The sequence below is a fragment of the Chiloscyllium punctatum genome, chromosome 3 (assembly GCF_047496795.1).
Source record: "Chiloscyllium punctatum isolate Juve2018m chromosome 3, sChiPun1.3, whole genome shotgun sequence".
NCBI classification, from domain to species: Eukaryota; Metazoa; Chordata; class Chondrichthyes; order Orectolobiformes; family Hemiscylliidae; genus Chiloscyllium; species Chiloscyllium punctatum.
In genome coordinates this window covers 41,131,297-41,155,583 of record NC_092741.1, presented here as the reverse complement: position 1 = coordinate 41,155,583, position 24,287 = coordinate 41,131,297, and the positions used below count along the sequence as shown (strand labels likewise).

The window sequence follows — 24,287 nt, the reverse complement described above, 5'->3', positions numbered from 1 at the left end:
CCAGTGGTCCAGTATCTACTCTTGCTGCTCTTTTAGCTTTTAAATATCTGGAAAAAGAGCTCATGCTATTTTTTTAATGTTACTAGCTAGCTTACTGTCATAGTTCATCTTCTGCACTCTTATTGCTTTGTTAGTTATCCTCTGCCAGTTTTTCGAGGCTTCCTAATCCTCTGGCTTCCCACAAATCTTCATGCCACAAGTTTTTTTTTACTTTTATGCTGTCCCTGACTTCCCTTGTCAGCTATAGTTTCCTTATCCTCTCCTTGGTACGTTTTGTTTACTGGGATGAATTTATGGTGAGCCTCCTGAATTACCCCCAGAAACACCTGCCATTGCTAATGCACCATCTTCTCTACTGGTCTCCCCTTCCAATCAACTCTGGCCAGCTCCTTCCATATGTCTTTGTAGTTACCTTTACTCAATTGTACCGTTGCATCTGATTCCAGCTTCTCCCCCTCAAACTGCCACATTAATTCGATCAAGTTATGGTCACTGCCCCGAAGGGCACGCTAAACTTCCTATTCAAGTCTGCCTCATTACTCATCATCAAATTCAGAATGGCCTGTTCCCTGGTGGGCTCTGCTCAAAATAAACATTGTCTACATTGTCTGCTAATAACCTGATTTTCCCCATCTGCATATTGAAGTCACCCATGATTTTTGTAAGAAATGTATTATTACAATACTTATCTGTCTCCTGATTTATTTTCTTCCCATGTCCTGACTATTGCTGGAAGGTCTGTATATAACTTCTTTTTTATCTTTGCAGTTCCTCAAATCTATCCATATAGATTCCACAACCATATATCACTTTTTGCTTTCAATTTTATTTCATTTCTTATTAACAAGACAACCCCACCCCTTCCACCCAATCTGCCTGTCCTTTCAATGGAGTGTATAGTTCCCTGTCCTAATTCCCTTAGAGCCGCATCTCTTTGAAGCACAACATTGTACTTGCCAATTCCAGTCTATGCTACAAGCTCATTTATCCTGTTTTGTATACTGTGTGTATTTAAGTACAGCATCCTCAGTCCTGGGTTGACTGCTCCCCTTCTCGTATACTGTGTGTATTTAAGTACAGCATCCTCAGTCCTGGGTTGACTGCTCCCCTTCTCATAATCGTCCTCTTTTCTGGTGTTCCTGAAGTTAGATTCCTGACCTTTTCCTTATTCTCTGTCTTTAAATGACTTATTCTGGAAACTTTAATAACCTCTGCTGAGCCCTCCCCAGAAAACTCTGTTGTGTTGTGTAATGAATTCCTTTGACATTGTAGCAGTTTGTGCAGTAGGAGCAAATATTTTGTTCTTATTGTGACATTCAAAAGACAGTTTCTAGGGCTTGCCACATTTCGTGATTCCAAATATTCATCACGTTTAAAGCCGCCCAGAACAATGGCAGAACTTGTTGCAAGGTTTTCAGTAGGTCACACCACACAGCTCAGGGGTCACTGAAGAGCATTTTAAGATCACAGCTGGTTTGAAACTCTGACAACAGACAGTAAATCACCTGTTAACGTTGACCATTGTTGGGTTCTCTGAAAATGATTGCAGTAATATTTCCCTGGCTTTCCGGCCAGTGGTGGGGTGTCGATCACTGACTGTTAAAGACATCTTACTTCAACAGCTAGTTAAGGATAGATAGGGACAGAAGCAAAGTTTACACAGAAAATTACCATTTAACTGGACAGCTGTGAAAAAGCAATGAATTACATTAGGACTGTGTATTTGGGATTCAGTAAAAAGTCAAGAGTGGGAAGATGGCTTTGGGCTATGAGAATTCAGGGAAAATTTAAAAAAGATATTAGGTACCTAAGTGTTGGAGTCAGGCCATAATATGACCATAAGAAATAAGCAAAGGAGTAGCCTGTTCGGCCCTTTGAGCCTACTCCATTATTCAATAGCATCATGGCTGATCTAACATTTCTCGTGTCCACTTTCCTTCCCTTTCCCTATAACCCTCAATTCCCCACTGATCAATAATCTATCTATCTCAGTCTTAAATATACACAAGGAGTCTGTCTCCGCAGCTCTCAATGGCAAAGTTGTCCAAGACTCTCAATCCTCTGTGTGAAGAAATTCCTCCTTCATCTCAATCACAAATTGGTGCCCCTTCATTCTGAGACTATCCTCTCTGGTCCTAATCTATCCCACAAGGGGAAACGTACTCTCAGCATTTATTCTGTCAGGCCCTTTATGAATCCTATTTGTTTCAATGAGGTGACCTCTCATTCTTCTAAATTGCAAGGAGTACAATCCCAACCAATTTTACAATTGCTCATAAGACAAACCCTCCATTCTGGATTAATCCTCGTGAACCTTCTCTGAACTAGCTCCAATGAAATAATATCTTTCCTGAAATAAGGGGACCAGGCTGCTCACAATACTCCAGATATGGTCTCAACCAGCATCTTGCATAGTAGCACAAGGTCAGGGATGTTGAAAAGTGCTGGGAGCTTGAAAGAAGCAGTCTACTCCTGATAGTTGACAGTTGATGTGAGGAGGAGTGAAGGAAATTCATATGAGGCGTTTACTTTGTGCTGCTTAGCCAGTTCAGAGTTTAGGAAACAAACCTGGAGGCAGTACTGGTTAGTTGAAGCTCACTGTTTCTGCAAAGTTGGAATAAGTTCAATTTTTACTGTGCAAAGGAACATAGTCTCAAAAAAGGTGAAGACCACAATGTATACAAATATTGTGGTAGTCTATGACAGAGTGATTTTTAAGCAAGTATCAGAGCCAGGTTGTCAAAGTTGAAGAATTGTAGTCCCTTGTGAGGTTTTAAGAGATTTGCTGACCCACACTGTCACAAAGGTTTTAGGGGAGATTGCTGAGAAATCTATGGGCCTGCCTCATGCACTATGTTACATGGGTGTTCAGCCTACATTTTCTGTTACCCATATTTGCTTCATGTTAAGTTTAAGATGTTAAAATATAAATGATGTCTATCTCTGCACAGATTAATTCTATTTTATTGTCACTGATTTTTGAATTTTTTTTATTTGTAATATAGTAGTTGTTTTTTTGTTGACTAAAGAAACCTTTCTGAACTGTTTCTAGAACTAAACCAAATACAATCTAAAAATGTTACAATTGAGTTAGCATGCCTAACCCCACCCCCACCCCAATTCCCGTCCCCGCCCTGATTCCCGCCCCCCATGCCTAACCCCGCCCCCACTCCCAGCTCCAGCTCCACACCAGGTCCTAGCTCCCAGCCCTGCCGTGTTTTCACCATTCCTTCAGAACTACCCCTCTCTGAGGATGAAAGATCAGTCCTCAGCAGAGGCCTCACCTTCATTCCCCTACGCTCTCGGATTAACGAGTTCAACACGCAGCGAGACATCGAACAATTCTTCCACCGCCTTCGCCTCCGTACCTACTTCTTCAACCAGGATTCTCGCCCACCCTCTGACGACCCCTTCTCCCACCTCCAACACACCCCATCCACCTGGACACCCCCTGCTGGCCTCTTACTTGCCTTCGATCTCTTCAGAGCCAACTGCCGCCGCGACATTAACCGCCTCAACCTCTCCACCCCTCTCACCCACTCCAAACTCTCACCCTCGGAACGTGCAGCCCTCCACTCCCTCTGTTCCAACTCCAACCTCACTATCAAACCGGCAGACAAGGGAGGTGTGGTAGTAGTTTGGCCCACCAACCTTTAGACCGCTGAGGCTAAACGCCAGCTCGCGGACACCTCCTCCTATTGCCCCCTTAACCATGACCCCACCTCCCACCACCAAACCATCATCTCCCAGACCATCCATAACCTCATCACCTCAGGGGACCTCCCATCCACCGCCTCCAACCTCATAGTCCCACAACCCCGCACCGCCCGTTTCTACCTCCTGCCCAAAATCCACAAACCTGACTGCCCTGGCCGACCCATTGTCTCAGCCTGCTCCTGCCCCACCGAACTCATCTCTGCATACCTCGACACGGTCCTGTCCCCCTTAGTCCAAGAACTCCCCACCTATGTTCGGGACACCACCCAATCCCTCCAACTCCTCCATGATTTTTGCTTCCCCAGTCCCCAACGCCTTATCTTCACCATGGACATCCAGTCCCTGTACACCTCCATCCCCCATCACGAAGGACTCAAAGCCCTCCACTTCTTCCTTTCCCGCCGTACTAACCAGTACCCTTCCACTGACACTCTCCTTTGACTGACTGAACTGGTCCTCACTCTGAACAACTTCTCTTTCCAATCCTCCCACTTCCTCCAAACCAAATGAGTAGCCATAGGCACCTGCATGGGCCCAGCTATGCCTGCCTCTTCGTAGGATATGTGGAACAGTCCATCTTCCACAGCTACACTGGCACCAACCCCCCTCCTTTTCATCTGCTACATCGATGACTATATCGGCGCTGCCTCGTGCTCCCACGAGGAGGTTGAACAGTTCATCCACTTTACCAACACCTTCCACACCGACCTCAAATTTACCTGGACCATCTCAGACTCCTCCCTCCCCTTCCTAGACCTCTCCATTTCAATCTCGGACGACCGAATCAACACGGACATTTACTATAAACCGACTGATTCCCACAGCTACCTAGACTACACCTCCACCCACCCTGCCCCCTGTAAAAACGCTATCCCATACTCCCAATTCCTTCATCTCCGCCGCATCTGCTCCCAGGAGGACCAGTTCCAATACCGCACAACCCAGATGGCCTCCTTCTTCAAAGACCACAATGTCCCCCCAGACGTGATCGGCGATACTCTCCACCGCATCTCCTCCACTTCCGCTCCTCCGCCCTGGGGCCCCGCCCCTCCAATTGCCACCAGGACAGAACCCCAATGGTCCTCAACTACCACCCCACCAACCTCCATGTGCAGCATATCATCCGCCATCATTTCCGCCACCTCCAAATGGACCCCACCACCAGGGATATATTTCCCTCCCCTCCTCTATCAGCGTTCCAAAAAGACCACTCCCTCCGTGACTCCCTCGTCAGGTCTACACCCCCCACCAACCCAACCTCCACTCCCGGCACCTTCCCCTGCAACCGCAAGAAATGCAAAACTTATGCCCACACCTCCCCCCTTACTTCCCTCCAAGGCCCCAAGGGATCCTTCCATATCCACCACAAATTCACCTGCACCTCCACACACATCATTTACTGCATCCGCTGCACCCGGTGTGGCCTCCTCTATATAGGGGAGACAGGCCACCTACTTGCGGAACGTTTCGGAGAACACCTCTGGGACACCCGGACCAACCAACCCAACCACCCCGTGGCTCAACACTTCAACTCCCCCTCCCACTCCACCAAGGACATGCAGGTTCTTGGACTCTCCATTGCCAGACCATAGCACCACGACGGCTGGAGGAAGAGCGCCTCATCTTCCGCCTAGAAACACTCCAACCACAAGGGATGAACTCAGACTTCTCCAGTTTCCTCATTTCCCCTCCCCCACCTTGTCCCAACCCTCAAACTCAGCACCATCTTCCTAACCTACAATCTTCTTCCTGACCTCTCCGCCCCCACCCTCACTCCGGCCTATCACCCTCACCTTAACTTCTTCCACCTATCGCATTTCCAATGCCACTCCCCCAAGTTCCTCCTCCCTTCCTTTTATCTTAGCCTGCTTGGCACACTTTCCTCATTCCTGAAGAAGGGCTCATGCCCGAAACGTCGATTCTCCTGCTCCTTGGATGCTGCCTGACCTGCTGCACTTTTCCAGCAACACATTTTCAGCTACAATTGAGTACAGCCCATTCCTGTTTAATTTTAAATTTGTTGCAGCTCGTGAAGGAGTGAGAGTAGAATAAGAACTGTGCACCTCTCCAACCTCAATCATAATAGTTGCTAGTCTGTAGCCTTACCCTGAAACGAAAAAGAACTGATGAGTTTGGCAGACCCTGAAAAGATCTTGCATGCCATTTCTGAAATAGTTACTGTTTGCTGGGACCAGATGGAAGATGAATTCAGTGCTGATTTTTGTGCTGCTCTAACTATTGCTTCTGTCTTGATAGTCAAATTAAATGGAGGTCCCCTTGCTATCACATTATTCTGGACTTATGATCACATGTTGACATGCACTAAAAGTGAGTCATAAATATTGCAAATGTATCCAACCACTCACCAGTTCATTTCAGAAACTCATTTGTTACAGGAAGCTGAGCAGACTGTCAATCTCTTAAAACATGGAGTTAATCAGAGTTGGCATTTAGTGTCTTTGCTGAATGTTGTAACGCGGGACAATTATTTACTTTAACATAAGTAACTATGTCAATTAGTGAATAACCTTATTAAATTAGCCCATTGCTCATTCTACTGCTCAAGATTCTGCAAGTCATTGATTTGTTGCTGTCGAATCACGAAACTATCTCCAAAAGATAAGAATAAATTTAACTATTATAACCTTGAGATTTGGCAAATTGTCATTTTTAGCCAAAGTTTCTCTTGCATTTTCTTCCTTCCCACCATAAAATAGCTTTGCTGTACAAAATATTAATGACCCCGCCTCCACCATTTTCTGAGCCAGAAAGTGACAATGTCTTACAAAGTCTTACATCTGAGAGAAAACATTTCTCTTCATCCCTGTTATAAAAGAGCAACCCCTAATTTTAAAACCGTGAACTGACTCACAAGAGGAAATATCTTTCCATTTCTGCCTTGACAAGTGAAATGTGGTCTCACAAGTGCCTGACTAATTGAAGCATAATGTCTTACATTTATATTCAATTCCTCTCATAATAAAGGATAGCATTACATTAACCTTCTTGATCATGTTCCTTACCTACATGCCAACTTTTTTGTGATGTACTAGATCATCTAAATCCATCTGCACCTTGGAATTCTGTAGTCATTCTCTATTTAAATAATATTTAGCTTTTTTCATTCTTCTTTGAAGAAGCAAGAAAGAGGATTAATGAGGGCAGAGCGGGAGACTTGATCTATATGGATTTCAGCTTCCTCTTGGGAGAGACTAGTTAGCAAGGTGAGATCTCATGGAATACAGGGAGAACTAACCATTTGGATACAGAATTGGCTCAAAGCTAGAAGACAAAGGACGGTGGTGGAGGGTTGTTTTTCAGATTGGAGGCCTGTGACCAGTGATGTGCCACAAGGATTGGTGCTGAGTCCTCTGCTTTTTTTGTCATTTATATAAATTATTTGGATGTGAACATAGGAGGTAAAGTTAGTAAGTTTGCGGATGACACCAAAATTGGAGGTGTAGTGGACAGCGAAGAATGTTACTTCAGAGTACAACGTGATCTTGATCAGATGGGCCAATGGGCTGAGGAGTGGCAGATGGAGTTTAATTTAGATAAATGTGAGGTAATGGAGTTTAATTTAGATAAATGGAAAGGCAAAATAGAGCAGGACTTATGCACTTAATGGTAAGGTCCTAGGGAGAGAGACCTTGGAGTTTCATAGTTCCTTGAAAGTAGAGTCGGAGGTAAATAGGATAATGAAAAAGGTATTTGGTATGCTTTCCTTTGTTGGTCAGAGCATCGAGAATAGGAGTCGGGAGGGTCATGTTGCAGCTGTACAGGACATTGGTTAGGCCACTTTTAGAAGATTGCATGCAGTTCTGTTCTCCTTCTATCAGCAGGATGTTGTGAAACGTAAAAGGGTTCAGAAAAGATGTACAAGGATGTTGCCAAAGTTGGAAGGTTTGAGTTATAGGGAGAAGCTGAACAGGCTGGGCTGTTTTCCCTGGAATGTCAGGCACTGAGGGGTGATCTTACAGAGGTTTATGAAATCATGAAGGGAATGGATAGGATAAATAGACAAAGCTTTTTTCCTGGGGTGGGGTGTCCAGAACTATAGGGCATAGGTTTAGGGTGAGAGGGGAAAGATATAAAAGGGACCTAAGGAGCAACTTTTTCACGCAGAGGGTGGTATGTTTATGGAAAGAGCTGCCAGAGGAAGTGGTGGAGGCTGGTACAATTGCGACCTTTAAAAGACATCTGGATGGGTATATGAATAGGAAGGGTTTAGGGGGATATGGGCCATGTGCTGGCAAATGGCACTAGATTAGGTCATATCTGGTCAACATGGACGAGTTGGACCGATGAGTCTTTTTCTGTGCTGTAAATCTCTATAACTATTCAGATAAATGCGAGGTGCTGCATTTTGGAAAGGCAAATCTTTGCAGGACTTATACACTTAATGCTAAGGTCCTAGGGAGTGTTGCTGAACAAAGAGACCTTGGATTGCAGGTTCATAGCTCCTTGAAAGTGGAATCGCAGGTAGATAGGACAGTGAAGAAGATGTTTGGTATGCTTTCCTTTATTGGTCAGAGTATTGAGTTCAGGAGTTGGGAGGTCATGTTGCGGCTGTACAGGACATTGGTTAGGCCACTGTTGGACTATTGCGTGCAATTCTGGCCTCCTTCCTATGTGAAACTTGAAAGGGTTCAGAAAAGATTTACAAGGATGTTGCCAGGGTTGGAGGATTTGAGCTATAGGGAGAGGCTGAACAGGCTGGGGCTGTTTTTCCTGGAGCATTGGAGGCTGAGGGATGACCTTATAGAGGTTTACAAAATTATGAGGGACATGGAGAGGGTAAATAGGCAAAGTCTTTTCCCTGGGTTGGGGGAGTCCAAAACTAGAAGGCATAGGTTTAGGGTGAGAGGGGAAAGATATGAAAGAGACCTATGGGGCAATGTTTTCACACAGAGGGTGGTACGTGTATGGAAGTGTGGAGGCTAGTACAATTGCAACATTTAAGAGGCATTTGGATGGGTATATGAATAGGAAGGGTTTGGAGGGATATGGGCCGGGTGCTGGCAGGTGGGACTAGATTGAGTTAGGATATCTGGTCAGCATGGACAGGTTGGACCGAAGGGTCTGTTTCTGTGCTGTACATCTCTATGATTCTATGACTCTAACTCTATGACTCTATCTATGACTCATATTTACCAGATGTCAGTTTGGGAATATAAATGGATCTCAAGTAGATCTCAATTTAATTAGACTATCAAAACAGAGGCAGAAGTCTGAGCTTTGGATTATTTCACCACTATGTCACTGGTTCCCCGTTTTTCTTTTGTATAATAGTTATGATTACCCCTTTTAGCAATACCCAGAAGCCATTTGGACATTACAAAAGAGCTAAACACCAGGAGCACAACCTTAATGGCCTAAATGTCCTGTGAGATCTAATAATACCTGCAGCTCAGTTGATCAGGTTGCGAAAAATCAACTCCATATCATTTCTGTAGTGGAAGATTCAAGATGGAGTTAGTACTGAGAAATTTGTAATGAATTTCTTCCAGTCTCTCTGTATGTTCACGGTATACCTTTCCTTTTCTGCTTATTGTATGTAAATTGTTCATATTTCCATCTCTGTGTGCATAGAAATATGATGGATTTTAACCTATTATTAAAATATCAAAATAACCTTTGTCTTTGCTTAGTGGATTTACTAGTGAACCGTTGGAAAACTGGATTGCTGGCCCCAAAAGAAATGTTTGGCTCTATGGCATGTGTTCAACTCCCAGAATATCTACTAAAGGATGGATATGCAAATTATGAGCAAGCAGAGATCATCCAGAATGCCCTTTACAGCCAGAATAACATTGAGGTATGATATATCACATTTATCACAGTATTCCTGTTTGTTCTTCATGTTACCAGAATACACTACTGTTACTATTGTACAAAGGGCGACTGATATCATTCTTTTTCATTTCCAAAAGTTGACTTTATTCATAAAATTCATAAGCACTCAGTGCAGGACTCTTATCTGCTCTTGTAGCTACAGTATTTAAAAGACTAGTCCAGCTCACTTTCTGGCCAATGGTAACTGCCAGAATATAAATATGGAGGTTTCAGCAAGGGTAATGCCGTTAAATGTCAAGGGATGATGATTAGATTCTCTCTTGTTGGAGATGGTCACTGTCTGAAATTTGTGTGATATGAATGTCACTTGCCATTTGTTAACCCAAGCCTAAACATTGCCTCAGTCTTGCAACGTTTGGAAGTAAATTGCTTCACTACCTGACTACTTACAATTAGTTGAAAAATGTGGTGCTGGAAAAACACAGCAGGCCAGACAGCATTCGAGGAGCAGGAGAATCGATGTTTCGGGCATAAGCCCTTCTTCAGGAGCTTCCACCAATATCTCAAGGATGTACATGTATGATAATAACTGACCGCAAACCTCTCCTAGGCCTACTTAAGGAGGACAAGGCAGGCACCTATATCTTCATGCCAAATTCAGCGGTAGACTCTAATACAAAGTGCATATAATTACAAGTTACATCCACAACTTCACTAGATACCAAACTGTCCCAGTTCCGACCAGGATGACTCCTCATGCAACCACAGAAATAGCTTCAGCAGAGTTGCTAATGGAGAGAAGACTCTGCACCAGGTAAACTCTGAACGTCCTGGAGCGTGAGTGGGGTGCTAGGGGATGAAACAGCATCAAAAACGCAAGTGCTGGATGCCAGATTCCACCAAGTGAAAGAGACAGTTTACTACAGGAGACAAACCATGCAAATGGCCCTGCATAGGTAAGAGACTTGGTTTACACAAGTTGGGAGCATCTGTCCTGACCAAACACACCATGAACTCGCAAATGGTGCAGGAGCAAAATGTGCCCTGTTCCTTGTAACAGCCCACAGGGCTGTCCTAACATGTGGGTTCTTTCTCTCCATTAAGTATTAAAGAGACCTCTGCATCTGAGACGGACATGGTGGATCTCACTGTGTCAACGCCTTAGACTCCAGAAGAAGAGGAGTGAATTTCTCCCGATGTTCTCTGCCCACAAGAGGCAAATCTCATCCATTACATGCCACCCACATCCAACGTAGAGTCAGAAGAGCTTGACCCACTGCTAAAACACTTCAGGAAGCGTGACAAGTGAAAAGACCGGCCTGTGTCCTCAGACTCAGATGGGGATATATGAAGTGATTGTAACAAAGTCAGCCAGGTGGATCTCATAGAATAAGAGTTCCCTGATTGGGGTTGTTAATCCGGTCCAATCAGGGAGTCCTGGCTGACAGATAAAAAGAGGAGTGTCAGACATTCTGAGACCTGACTCTGAGGGAATTGGGGTCATGAGCTTTTTTGTAGGAGGTGGGTGGGAAGAGGTGTAATCCAGGTAGCTGTGGGAGTCGGTCCATTTGTAAAAAATGTCGGTGTCAAGTCGGTCGTCATTAATGGAGATGTGTAAAAAATGAATTGGACCCAGTGTTAAAGAATTTCCACGAGTAAATAAAGGATAACTTGGTGATGGGATACTGGCCTTTGGAAAGATATTTCAGCAGTTGAACATAGACTATTTCAGTATCTGAGAGTCACGAATGATCCTGATATTTATACGCCATTTCCTGACTGATGAAGGTAAGCATGCCATATGTCTCACTTACCACATTATTCACGTGTGTTATCAATTTCAGGGAAATATGGAGCTGCACCCCAACGTTCCTCCATATATCAAAGCTCCTTAGGGTACTGCCACATGCTGCATACTTCCCTCTTGCATATGACCTCCCAAAATGCATCACCTCACACTTGTGTGGATTAAGTCCATCCTTCCAACTGATCTATATTCTGCTGAATCCTTTGATAACCTTCCTCACTATCAACAACTCCACCAATGTTTGTGCAGAAGTATTAACTAGACCACCTGCATTTTCATCCAAACAAAAGCATTGATCCTTGCAGAAATGGTCGTAGACATCCAGTCAGGAAAACACCCCTTCACAACTACCTCTCTCTTCTAAAAACAGGCCAACTTTTGCATCTGACTTGGCAACTCATCATGGATTCCATGTGACTTAATTTTCTGGACTAGCCTACCATGAGCGACTTAGTCAAATGCTTCAGTAAAGTCCATGATGATTCATCCACTGCCCTACCCTCATCAGTCACCTTCGTCACTTCCTCACAAAACTCAATCATGTTTGTGAGACCAGATCTCCCCTGCATAAAGCAATGTTGATATCCCTAATAAGCCCATTCTTTTCCAAATGCAAATCCTGTCCCCATGAATCTTTTCCAATAAATTCTGTACCACTGATGTAAGACTCAACAGTTTATAATTTCCTGGATTATCCCTGTTGCCCATCTAAAACAAAGAAACAATATTGGCTAATTTCCAGGCCTCTGTGACCATGCCTGTGCTTAAATAGGATACAAAGATCTCAATCAAGGCCTCAGCAATGTACTCTTTGCCTCCTTAAGTATCCTAATTTCTTAACATATCTTCAGTATTTTAATCTCAACAGCCCCAGCATATCAATAAACTCTAATGAAGGGTTTATCCCCGAAACGTCGACTCTTCTGCTCCTCAGATGCTGCCTGACCTGGTATGCTTTTCCAGCACCACACTCTCGACACTGATGTCCAGCATCTGCAGTTCTCACTTTCTCCTATCAATAAATCCTGCCCTAATCTTATCAGCATCCATGTCCTTCTTGGTGCTTACTGATGTGAAGTTCTCATTAAGGATCTCACCTATTTTCTCTAACTACATGCATAAATTCCCTCCTCTGTCCTTGAGTTGGTCAACCTTTTCCCTTGTTAGTCTAGCCCTTAATATACACAGAAAATGCCTTGGGATTCTCTTTAATCTTGCCTATCAAGGACATCTCACGATCTCTTTTGGCCTTCCTGATTCTTTAAGTTCTTTTCTGCTTTCTTTATACTCCTCAAGGGCCTTGTTTGATTTCAACTTCCTAAACCCTATGTAGACTTCCTTTTTCTTTTTGACTAATCTTTCAATATCTCTTTCCATCCAAGGTTCCATAATCTTGCCATCCTTATCCTTCATCCTCACAGGAACATGCTGGTCCTGAACTTTAATCAAGTGGCTTTTAAAAGACTGCCACATGTCAGATGTGGATTTACCCTCAAATGTGGATCAATGCTTTTGTTTGTAATATATACAAATGATTTGGATGAAAATGCAGGTGGTCTAGTTAATACTTCTGTACAAACATTGGTGGAGTTGTTGATAGTGAGGAAGGTTATCAAAGGATTCAGCAGAATATAGATCAGTTCCTGACTAATACTATGATAATTAGTCTTTCCCCAATTTACCTGAGGACCAGTCTTTTACTTATCCATAACTATCTTAAAACTTATGGAATTATGATCACTGCTTCCAAAATGCTCCCCCACTGTAACTTCAATCATCTGACCAGACTTATTTCCCATTACTTCAGGGAGGTGATGGCCTAGTGGTAATATCATTGGACTATTAATCCAGTGACCTAGGTAATATTCTGGGGAGCCAGGTTTGAATCCAGCCACAAGTAGAATTTGAATTTAATAAAAATTTGGAATGAAGAGTCTAGTGATAACTATTGTTGGTTCACTAATGTATTTTAGGGAAGGAAAAAGCCATCTTTTACCTGGTCTGGCCTTCCTGTGACTCCAGACCCACAGCAATGTGGTTGACATTTAATTGCCATCCCAGCCAGCAATGTCTGGGATTGAAAGAAAAGACCCCTTCCCGAGCTGAATTATTTACATATTGCTTCAGCACCTCTCCTGGATGCATTTAACACATTCCCCAATTCAAGGCCCTGGTGCTAAGAGAATCCTAAACAATATTGGGAAAGTTAAAATCAACCACTATAACAACCCTTTTTTAAAACTTTTTCATGGTCTACTTACATATGTGTTCCTCTAGCTCTTGCTGGCTATTGGCTGGCCTATAGTGTAACCCCATCAGCGTGATCGCATCTTTCTTAATTCTTCCCATACAGCCTCTCTGGATGAGCCCTCCAAGAACTCCTCTCTTTTTATCAGTAATGCAACTCTCCGACCCCTTTTACATTTCTCTCTAACTCACTTGAAACATCTTACCAGAGAGCTGCCAGTTTTGCCCTTCTCTTAATCAGGTTTCTGTAATGGCGGCCACATTTTAATCCCATGTATCAATCCAGGCTCTAAGCTCAGCTGTCTTACCTGTTAGGAGCAAATTACTTGAGATGCCAGAATCTGATGAAGAGTCATCTAGACTCAAAACATTAGGTTGCTTTCTGTCCATGGATGCTGCTTGACCCACTGTGGTCTCCAGCATTTGTTGTTTTCAGTGCCTTACCTGTTGCCCTCCTTGCATTAAAATAAATACATTTCAGACTGCCAGCCCCACTGTCTATTCTTTCCATTGGATTTACTTAACATTGACCTTCTCCTCAATTACTCTATATGCTAACCTACTAGTCTGGTTCCCAATCCCGTGCCCACTATTTTAAACCCTCTGCAATGGCACTAACAAACTTCCTTGTCAGGACATTGATGCCCCTCCGGTTTAGGCACAAACCATCCTTATTGTATCTCTCATCTGCCCTGGAGGAGATCCCAATGATTCATATATCTGAAGCACTCCCAAACATACCAGCTCTTTAGCCACATATTTAATGGTATTATCTTCCTTTTTCTAGCCTCACTAGCACGTGCTCCCAGTTCGAAAGGGAGCAGGGGGAAGGAAAGGGTTTTAGCCTCACTGTGCTTGCATGGGGGAGTGATAGGGGTCATTAGGTGTACTTCAGTAGTTGCTGGCTGTAGTAGAGGGTGGGAAGGTCCTGTTTCCTTCACTCCCCCCTGTTTCATTGCCATGATAAAGCTCAGTCAAGGCCAGTCTGTTGGCTGTGCTCTTTGTTTCAACTGCTTTGTGGTAACTTCCTTTCCAAATCAAATTTTCTCTTTTTGCTACCTCATTATCTTTTCAGACTTATTTTTTAGGTTGTTAACTATTTGTTCGTAAGCTTGCTTTTTGCATATCGTCCTTTTGATGATACCTCATTATAAAGTAATGTGCTCACTGATGTTTAGTTTGTGTTCTGCCAAGGGCATTCAGCTCCTCACCTCAATACAACATTGGTCCAAACGACTGCACAAGTACACAATTCCAGAGAGAATGTCTTCCCTTGATATCAAGGCAGCATTTCACCAAATGTGGCATTAAGAAATCCTATTAAAATTGAAGAGAGTCTAGATTAGATTGAAGTCAGAGGAAAACTCTCTAATGGTTGGACTCAAACCAAATACAAAGGAACATTACCGTAATTATTGGAGGCCAATCTTCTCAACCCCAGGATATTGCTACATGAGTTCTTCAGGATACTAATCATCGTCAGTTGTTTTATCAGTGACTGTCCCTCCAATGTAAGGTGAGAAATTAGGCTAGAAACATACATGATTGCTGATGATCGTGATGTTCAGTCCCATTCACAACTCCTTAGAACAGACTGAGTTCACATGTAGCAACATTCAATTTTGAGATGGTAAATACAGTAAAACTTTGTACTACGTAAGTGCCTGGCAATGGTCAGCTTCAATAAGAATGTATTTAATCACCTCTCCCTGACCTGGCCATTGTTGAATCCCAGGAAGATCCATGAGGCCTATATATTTTGGTAGACTCAGATCCCACAGCTTTACAATCCTGCAGTCCCATGACTTCAGAGATGGATATTTGGAAACAAAAGCTCTCCAATGAAGATATAGCTACTCATGCCTGGGAAAAATCATGGATATGGAGAAGGCATAAAAAACCTGTCACAGATCACTCAAATAGCCAGGATGTTCCAGGACACTGAAGCAGAAGTTTCTTTGGATAGTGTCATGAGTCCAATCATCTTCAGATGCTTCATCAGTGACTTTGCCTCCACCATAAAGTCAGCAGTGAGAATATTTGCAGATGATTGCACACAGGTCAGTACCACTTACAATTCCTCAAATATTCCACGTCACCTTGACAACTTTCAGGTTTGAGCTGTAAAGTGACATTCATGTTTAAATTTTAGGCAACAATTGTTCTCCAACAAGAAAGAATCAAACCATCTACCCTTGACATTCAATTTTTATTCATTCATGAAATGTGAGCATTGCTGATTGGGCCATCCTTTACTGCCCTTGAGAAGGTAGTGATGAAGTCCATAGGCTGTAAATACACCCACACTGATGCAGTAGGTGTAAATGGTTAGGGCAGAGACAGTACCCTGAGGAACTCAATGTTCTTGTGGTGCAGTGGTGGCCTCCCTACCACTGAACCAAGCGGCCCAGGTTCAAACTTAAATATTTCAGAAGTGTGTAATAACACCTCTGTTAACAACGAGACTTCATGTGGTCCAGAGTTAATGGTGAGGAATGCAATGGCACCTCCCTCCAAATTGCATCCCACTCTTGTGCCACCTTTGATGAGTCTCTCCCACTGTAGGTTAGGAGAGATGGTAATAATGCCACTTTTCGGCCCATTGGCCTATCTGATCAAGATCCCATTGTAATCTGAGGTAACCTTCCTCGTTGTCCGCTATACCTCCAATTTTGGTGTCATCTGCAAACTTGCTAACTATACCTTTTATGTTCACGTCCAAATCATTTACATAAATGACGAAAAGTAGTGGATCCAGCACCGATCCTTGTGGCACTCCACTGGTCACAGGCTTCCAGTCTGAAAACAACCCTCTGTCTTCTATCATTAAGCCAGTTCTGTATCCAAATGGCAAGTTCTCTGTATTCCATGAGATCTAACCTTGCTAATCAGTCTCCCATGGAGAACCTTGTTGAACGCCTTACTGAAGTCCATAGATCACGTGCACCGCTATGCCCTCATCAATCCTCTTTGTTACTTTCTATCCTCCCTTTCTATCCTCCCTTTCTATCCTTCCTGTAGCATTTGTGTCCTGGAACATAAAGCTGCCAGTCCTGTCCATCCCTGAGCCACATTTCTGTAATTGCTATGATATCTCAGTCCCATGTTCCTCACCATGTCCTGAATTCATCTGCCTTCCCTTTTAGGCCTCTTGTATTGAAATAAATGCAGTTTAATTTCAGTCCAACCGTGTTCTCTTTGTTCCTGCCTGCCTTGACTGTTTGACTTACTTCTTTTCTCAACTGTACCAGTCTTAGATTGATCTCTTTCCTCACTATCTCCCTGTTATTAGCATGTCATTGAGATAAATAGCAATCTGAACTAGACTTTGTGAGATATTCTCCATTGTTTAGTGAAGAATTGCACAATCTGACAATACCCCAGATATGCGCCTCATATATTTGTACAATACCTTATAGGTATTAGTTGTAATATACGTCTGAGAATCCTCATCTAACCACAATTGCAAGTAAGTGTGGTTCATGTGCAGCTTTGTGAAACACAACGTACCTGCAAGCTTTGCATATAAATCCTCTGTGTGAGGGCTTGGGTTTTAATCCAGCTGTGAAAAATGGTTTATCGTTTGTTTAAATACCCCACAAAGGCAAGCCAATCCACTGGGCTTGGAAATCGGTGCTGCCCATTCCGCAAACTGTACTGGTTTGATGATGACTTCACTTTCCAGCCTTCTGATTTCATTTTTTAAGCTTCCCTACAGGGTGGAAACAGGCCCTTTGGCCCACACCGACCCTCTGAAGAGTAACCCACCCAGACCCATTTGCCTCTGACTAATGCACCTAACACTTTGGGCAATTTAGCATCGTCAATTCACCTGGCCTGCACATCTTTGTGACTGTGGGAGGAAACCGGAGCACCTGGAGGAAACCCATGCAGATAGGGAGAGAATGTGCAAACTCCACACAGACAGTTGCCTGAGGCTAGAATCGAACCTGGGTCTCTGGTGCTGTGAGGCAGCAGATGCTAACCACTGAGCCACCACGCCGCCCTACTTTTGTCTGCTTTTACTTTTGCCCATAAGGCAATGGCATTGGACAAACCTTACAGAATTGTGGGATTGTTTTCTGGTCAAAATGCATGGTGGCCTTTGTTCCTTTGATAGTGCCTAGACCTTCATGGCTGATTTTCAGGTATTTATTTAAGAGTTCACTCGAGCAGTTATTTTTTAATGAAAAAATCTGAGGCAATCTGGGTGAATCTTGCTTAACTAATTTTGGCCCTTCAAGCTATGGGCCACAGCCTTTTACTCTAACCAGTGGTAACTGAACCAGCTACTTCTCATAAGAGACCGGAGTTAAAGTCATGCCCATAATCTGAAAAGGTTCCCCAGTATAGGTTCTCAGTCTACCAAGGACTTGTACAAACTTAAAGTTTGGAGTCCAAAGCAATTTTTGTTGAAGATTAGTTCTGCGATCACTATGGTAATATCGACCTCCATGATTACTGGATGACCATTTAACCAGACATTTATTTTGATTGGTTTTAATTGAAATGTTGCTATGCAATTTAACTTTTCCAAGTCAGATGTAAGTGGACTTTCCAGGGTGTGGCCACTCCTGGATACCAGCATATGAGTTTTCTTATTCAATTTAGATCTAGTAGGACTCCTTGGCTATCTCAAGTATGCATACTGGCAGCAACTACAAAGGCTTGCTGCCTGCATCCTGAAGGAAGTTTTACCAGTTTGGATGAGGCTTGGCTTTGTTTTGGGGTTTTGCTGTTGGCTGACTGAGAGTCCCTCTGTTCAGAATATGTCCTGCAACTCACATGCTTCACTTGCCGCATTTTTCAATGATAGACCCAGTTTGAAGTCCTGTTGGGCTTCAGTTTGTAGGTGCTTTTGCATGGATACATCATTAATCCCACATACCAACAGGTTTCTAAGCATCTCATTAAGGGCTAAACCAAAGTCACATGTCTCTGCTTGTCATCTTAACCTGAAATAGATTTTCCTATTTCTCAATTTGCCAAGTAAAAACGATAGCATCTCAGAATTCGAGGAGGCTTGAAGTTGTAATATTCCTTCACTAAATCTGGCAACTCCTGAAAGGTTTTCATATCTGTGCCTCAGGGAAAGTTTAGTTCCTAATAACCAAAAATGCTGCAGGTCCACAAGCTGTCAGAAGAATTATTTGTTGTTTTCCATCAGCCCCAAAGTCATTTGCCTAGCAAAAATAACACATTTGCCCAACAAAAGTAATGGGCCCAGTCTTTGACAGTTGGGCCAAATGAGTCAAGTTTTGTAAATAACAGCATGATGCCAGAAATGCTTACCCCAACTCTGAGATGACCATTGCAAGTGAGTTTCTTCAGAAACATGCTTTACTTTGGTCGCCACTGAAATAACTCCACAGAGGCCGGTATCCCGTAACTAAGTCATGTTTTATTTACACATGGAAATTTCTTTACACTGGTCCAGCTTCCTTAGAGCTAACACTTATTGTATCAGAATGTCTGACAGTCCTTTTTTTTATTTTATTAAACAGTACAAAATACAGTTAACAATAAACAGAATGCAACAGTTCACTAAAAAAACACTATATACAGGGGAAGGGGCAGCAAGGTTAAACCCCAAACCCCACCGTTCAACCAGTTTTCAGGACAAACCTCAAATCCCACTTTCAGTTATCACAAAAGTAACACTAACAAACACAGACAAGACAGTTGAATCGACTGCAAAACAGTACATAGAACACAGACCCAATATAGCTAAAAAAACAAACTCAGACCATCCTTGGCTAGCCTTCTTGCAGGACAGTCGTCAGACTTCCAGTTTCTGGCCACCCTGCATGCTAACCAATCCTCTCCAGACCCACTTTCTTCCAGGCTGGTTGTCAACCACCCAGCTCCCAGTTGCCCTGTGACATTCCTCTTTATCTTTTAGTCAGGGCTTCCTGATTGGACCAGATTAACAGCCCCAGTCAGGGAACTCATATTCTATGAGATCTACTTGGCTGACCTAATTGCAATTACTACAAATGCAACAATATCTGGACAAGTGGTAAGTCATATTTGTACCACACAAATGCCAGCAATAATCACTTCCAAGAAAAGACAATCTAGACACTACTCCTTGACATTCAATGATGTTACTTAATCCCCACTAGCAACATCCTTGGTGTTACCATTGAGCAGAAATTCAGCTGGAGTTACCACATATATACGGTGGGTACAAGAGCAATTCAGAGACTAGGAATACTGCAGCAAGCAACTCTGGACTCCCTAAAGTCTCCATCATCTAGAAGACTCAAGTCAGGAGTGTAATGGAAAACACTTCACCTGCCTGGATGGGTGCAGCTCCAGCAGCTCTCAAGAAGCTTAACACCATCTAGTCAAAGCAGCTTGTTTGATTGGCATCACATCCCCAATTATCCATTCCCTCCACAGGGAACAATAGTCTGTCCCATCTACAAATGCACAGCTGAAATTCATCCAAGATCATTAGACAGCACCTTTCAAGCACACAGTCTATTCCATCTAGAAGGAGAAGGACAGCAGATACATGGCAACACCAACAATGGCAAGTTCCCCTCCAAGCTACTCACCATTCTGACTTAGAAATATATTGCCATTCATTCAATGTTGCTGGCTCAAATTCCTGAAATTTCCTCCCTAAGACCATTGTGGAGTCACTTCCAGTATGTACAGTGTAGAGATTCAAGAAGACAGCTCATCACCACCTTCTCACTAAGATGGACAATAAATGCTGGCCCAACCAAGACAAAATTATAAAATTATGCTCGGCATGGATAGGGTGGATAGCGAGAGTTTTCCTGAGGTGGAAATGCCAAATACTAGAGGGCACAGGTTTAAGATGAAAGGGGAAAAATTTAAAGGAAATGTGCGAGGAATGTTTTTTACACAGAGTGATAGGTTCCTGGAACGTGCTGCCAGGGGAGGTGATAAAAGCAGAACAATAGCAAAGTCTAAGAGGCATTTAGACATGCATATGAACAGGGCAGATATGGACCATGTGCAGGTAGATGGAATAAGATTAGAATGTATCATGGTTGGAACAGACATGGTGGAACAAAGGCCTGTTGCCTAGTGGACTGTTCTATGTACTCAATGTTATTTGAATACTGTTTGTTGTAATCTTTGTTCCTCGTCTAATGGAAAAGCATATTACATAACTGGGCCCCTTCTTGAGGTGTTTGTATCATCAATAGTCACAGGTGAGGTGCCAGAAAACTGGAATTTGGATAATGAAGTGCCACTATTGAAGAAAGGTGGTAAGGAAAAGTCAGGGAACTACAGACCGGTGAGCCTGACATCAGTGGTGATTGAGTCTTTTGAAGAAATAACAAAGAGGATTGATGAGGGCAGAGTGGTGGACGTGAGCTATATGGAGTTCAGTGAGGCGTTCAACAAAGTTGACTAGTTAGCAAGATTAGATCACATGGAATACGGGGAGTGTTAAGTTCTTTTTTCTGAGATCCTTACACACTTGATGCAACTGCAACATGCCAACTTCTGTGAAGAGCTAAACTTTTATTAAACAAACACAGTACAAGTTGTGCAGAAACTCTTAACACTCTTTACCATACTTGCAAAGTGTGTTGAGAGATCCTTCTGAGCAAAGGAAACAGTCCTTCCTTTATACAAAATCTTTGCATCACAGTCAGTAATGCTCACAAGACAAACCTCAGCCACTCCCTCACAGTCACGGCCACTCAAGACACACTGCAGTGACCACAACATCTCCAGAAACAATGTAATGCAAATCATCCCTTAATGGCCAGATCTGGTGTAAATTGTATTTTTTTGTAACTGTTGGGTGCAGTCAGAATTTCAATTGCAATGTTCCAACTGACTTCTGAATCGGTGGTGATGATGCAAATGGCTCTGAATAGCAAGGGACGACAATGTAAATTCACTTACATTCTATCTGTAGAACAGAGACATCCCACCCTACCCCCTGGGCATTCAATTTTCTTGCAAGTCAGCAGAGCAAATTAACTCTTTAATGTCACATTCCCTCCTTTATCATTCCATGATAACCATATAGATGGGAATGAGAAAGGAGCTACAAATGTATTCATAAGAACCTTATAGGCAGTACTTCAGCAAGTTATTGACACACAGCATACAACAAATGATTATAACAACAAAAATTACTAGTCCATGCAGTCGATAGGATCTGCAGGATCCTATCACATGGAAAAAAAAGTGTTCACCAGTAAACTTCTTAAATCCACATCCTTGGTGATCACTCCACCCACTCCAAGTTGAGTGGAAACGAGACAGTCATCCTAAATCTCCTTCAGTAAACTCCAACCTGAAAACAAAGTCCACTCTGTCCTTGCACACCACTCCATGGAGAAATCTGAACTCTTGGATAAGGGCACTTACATACTTCACTGAGAAGACTTACATTCTTGAGAAGATTCTTCAGATGGAGGATACCAGCGCATCTGAGTATGAAGTGTGGCAGCTTCAGCAGCAGGGTAGGTGAATGCAGCATTCTTAGCTGCTTCTGCTCACATTCTGCTGTCAAATGTAACAAAGCCAAGTGGCTGTTTTAATGTTAGCTTGATCAGTGAACCTTCATATCCGTTAAATGATCTAAAGAAAAGGAAAAGTTCACATGATTTCATATCCGTAGGAAGGCCACTGACAAAAAGCGAACCGACCTCCACTTTGCTGTTGTTAGCGTCTTCACTTTTCGTGCTCGTGACTGAGGAGCTGATTGAATCTGTTGGATCAGGTGGTGGAGTGCTGGGCGGTGGTCTGAAGGCATGCTTTACCTGTGAATGGAGAAACTCGAGAGAAGATGTTAGCTGCTGAAAATATCTTTGCATTTCCTCTCTCATTCCTTCCTTGCCAAGGTGGTTATCAGTATGAAGACAGTCACACATTTAACTACAGTAAATTGTGTCTGCCTATTTCAACATTCTCAGTCAGCTTGAAGTCTGTTTCTTTGTTCACTATTTGACATTTTCAAGTTTTATACAATCCATAAACTTCTAAATTGTACTGCCTCAAACTCTCAGGAACTCTGCTCAGGTTATTCAAAAATGATTTTTCTTTAACAAATTAACACTTGGCTCATGTGAAAGCTGTCAGGAAAAGTATTTTAAAAATCTGGAACAGCAAGCAAACAACAAAATCTTCCATGTGTTTTACCCATTGAAAAGGCAGTTTCAATTCATTTTTAAATCTCAAATATTCGTGCGAAACAAATGCAGAATATGTTCTCCAGATGAAACTTCCAAGATAAAACAGTTGGAATTATAGTGGTTACAGACTAGTAACAGTGCAACTTTGAAAGAAATCAACATTGTTTGAATTTGCAATATGAAGGAGACCAACGGAATCTTAACAAAACATCAAACTAAAAATGCAAATATTCTTTTTGTGAAAACTCTGCATTAATAAAAAACAACAAAGATATTTTAATACAATACTCTCGTCTGGCTAAAGCATGACCATTGACACAATTTTTTTTTGACAGGCATCGTAGAATTTCAAACAAATCAGGGGATCAAGACCCTCAATCAATTTGTTTTAAGGTTACATGTTTAATAATTTTAAAAAGGGCCTGATGTTGTATGATTTTAATGTAAAAACAAAATCTGCCCTATTACATAGCCCACAAAACACATTGAATTGAGATCCTGATTCAAATAAGGTAAATCAGTTACTTAAAAGATTTTCTGAACCAGTATTTTAACAAACTAAAATATTTAAAGATCAAATGCTTTCAGTACGGCATAATGTATATTGAAACTTCCTTTTTTAACCCAAGTATTAGTACAACCTTAATTTCAGCATTCTTCATTTTTCCCTACATCCTCTTGATTAAAATACACTTATTATAAAGAGAAAATCCTCACAGCGGATCACACAACACCACAGTCCAAGCCAGTCCCCTTCCCCAGAAGAAAGACTCACTGAGTCGAGTCCACAGCCCAGAAACTGAGACTCCCACAACAAAATCCCGGACAAAACTTCCCTAGTCCTGATGAAGGGCTCCTGCCCGAAACATTGATTTTCCTGCTCCTCGGATGCTGCCTGACCTGCTGTGCTTTTCCAGCACCACTCTGATCACTTATTTAAAAGTCCACCTGGAAGCTCCATGTATGTTGGAATGCCACTGCGACCAGCAAATGTTAAGTTCTTTTTTCTGAGATCCTTACACACTTGATGCAACTGCAAAATACTAACTTGTGTGAACAACCAAAATTTTATTAAGCAAATACAGTACAAGCTGTGGAAAAACTCTTAACACTCTTTGCCGTGCTTGCAAAGTGTGTCGAGAGGTCCCTCTGAACAAAGGAAACAGTCCTTCCTTTATACAAAATCTTTACAGCAGTCAGTAATGCTAACAAGACAACCCCCAGCCAATCCCTCAGAGTCACGGCCACTCAAGACACAATGCAGTGACCACATCATCTCCAGAAACAATGTAATGTAAGTCATCCCTTAATGGCCAGATCTGGTGTAAATTGTATTTTTTTGTAACTGTCGGGTGCAGTCAGAATTTCAATTGCAATGTTCCAACTGACTTCTGAATCGGTGGTGATGATGCAAGTGGCTCTGAATGGCAAGGCTTGACAATGTAAATTCACAGAGACATCCCACCCTACCCCTGGGGCATTCAATTTCTTGCAGGTCAGCAAAGCAAATTAACTCTTTACTATCTCAGGAGAACTAGCCATTTCAATACAGAATGGCTTGAAGGTAAAAGACAAAGGGTGGT

At 42.6% G+C, this 24,287-nt stretch overlaps 1 protein-coding gene across 1 annotated transcript in view; it reads left to right on the top strand.

Moving 5' to 3' along the window:
• The window catches only part of LOC140458007 (uncharacterized), a 156,691-nt gene that overhangs the window by 119,751 nt on the left and 12,653 nt on the right, over nt 1–24,287 (top strand). The window contains exons 10-11 of the mRNA XM_072551953.1: nt 5,974–6,045; nt 9,369–9,535. Of these exons, the coding sequence (XP_072408054.1) occupies nt 5,974–6,045; nt 9,369–9,535 (239 nt within the window). The remainder of the gene's footprint in view (nt 1–5,973; nt 6,046–9,368; nt 9,536–24,287) is intronic.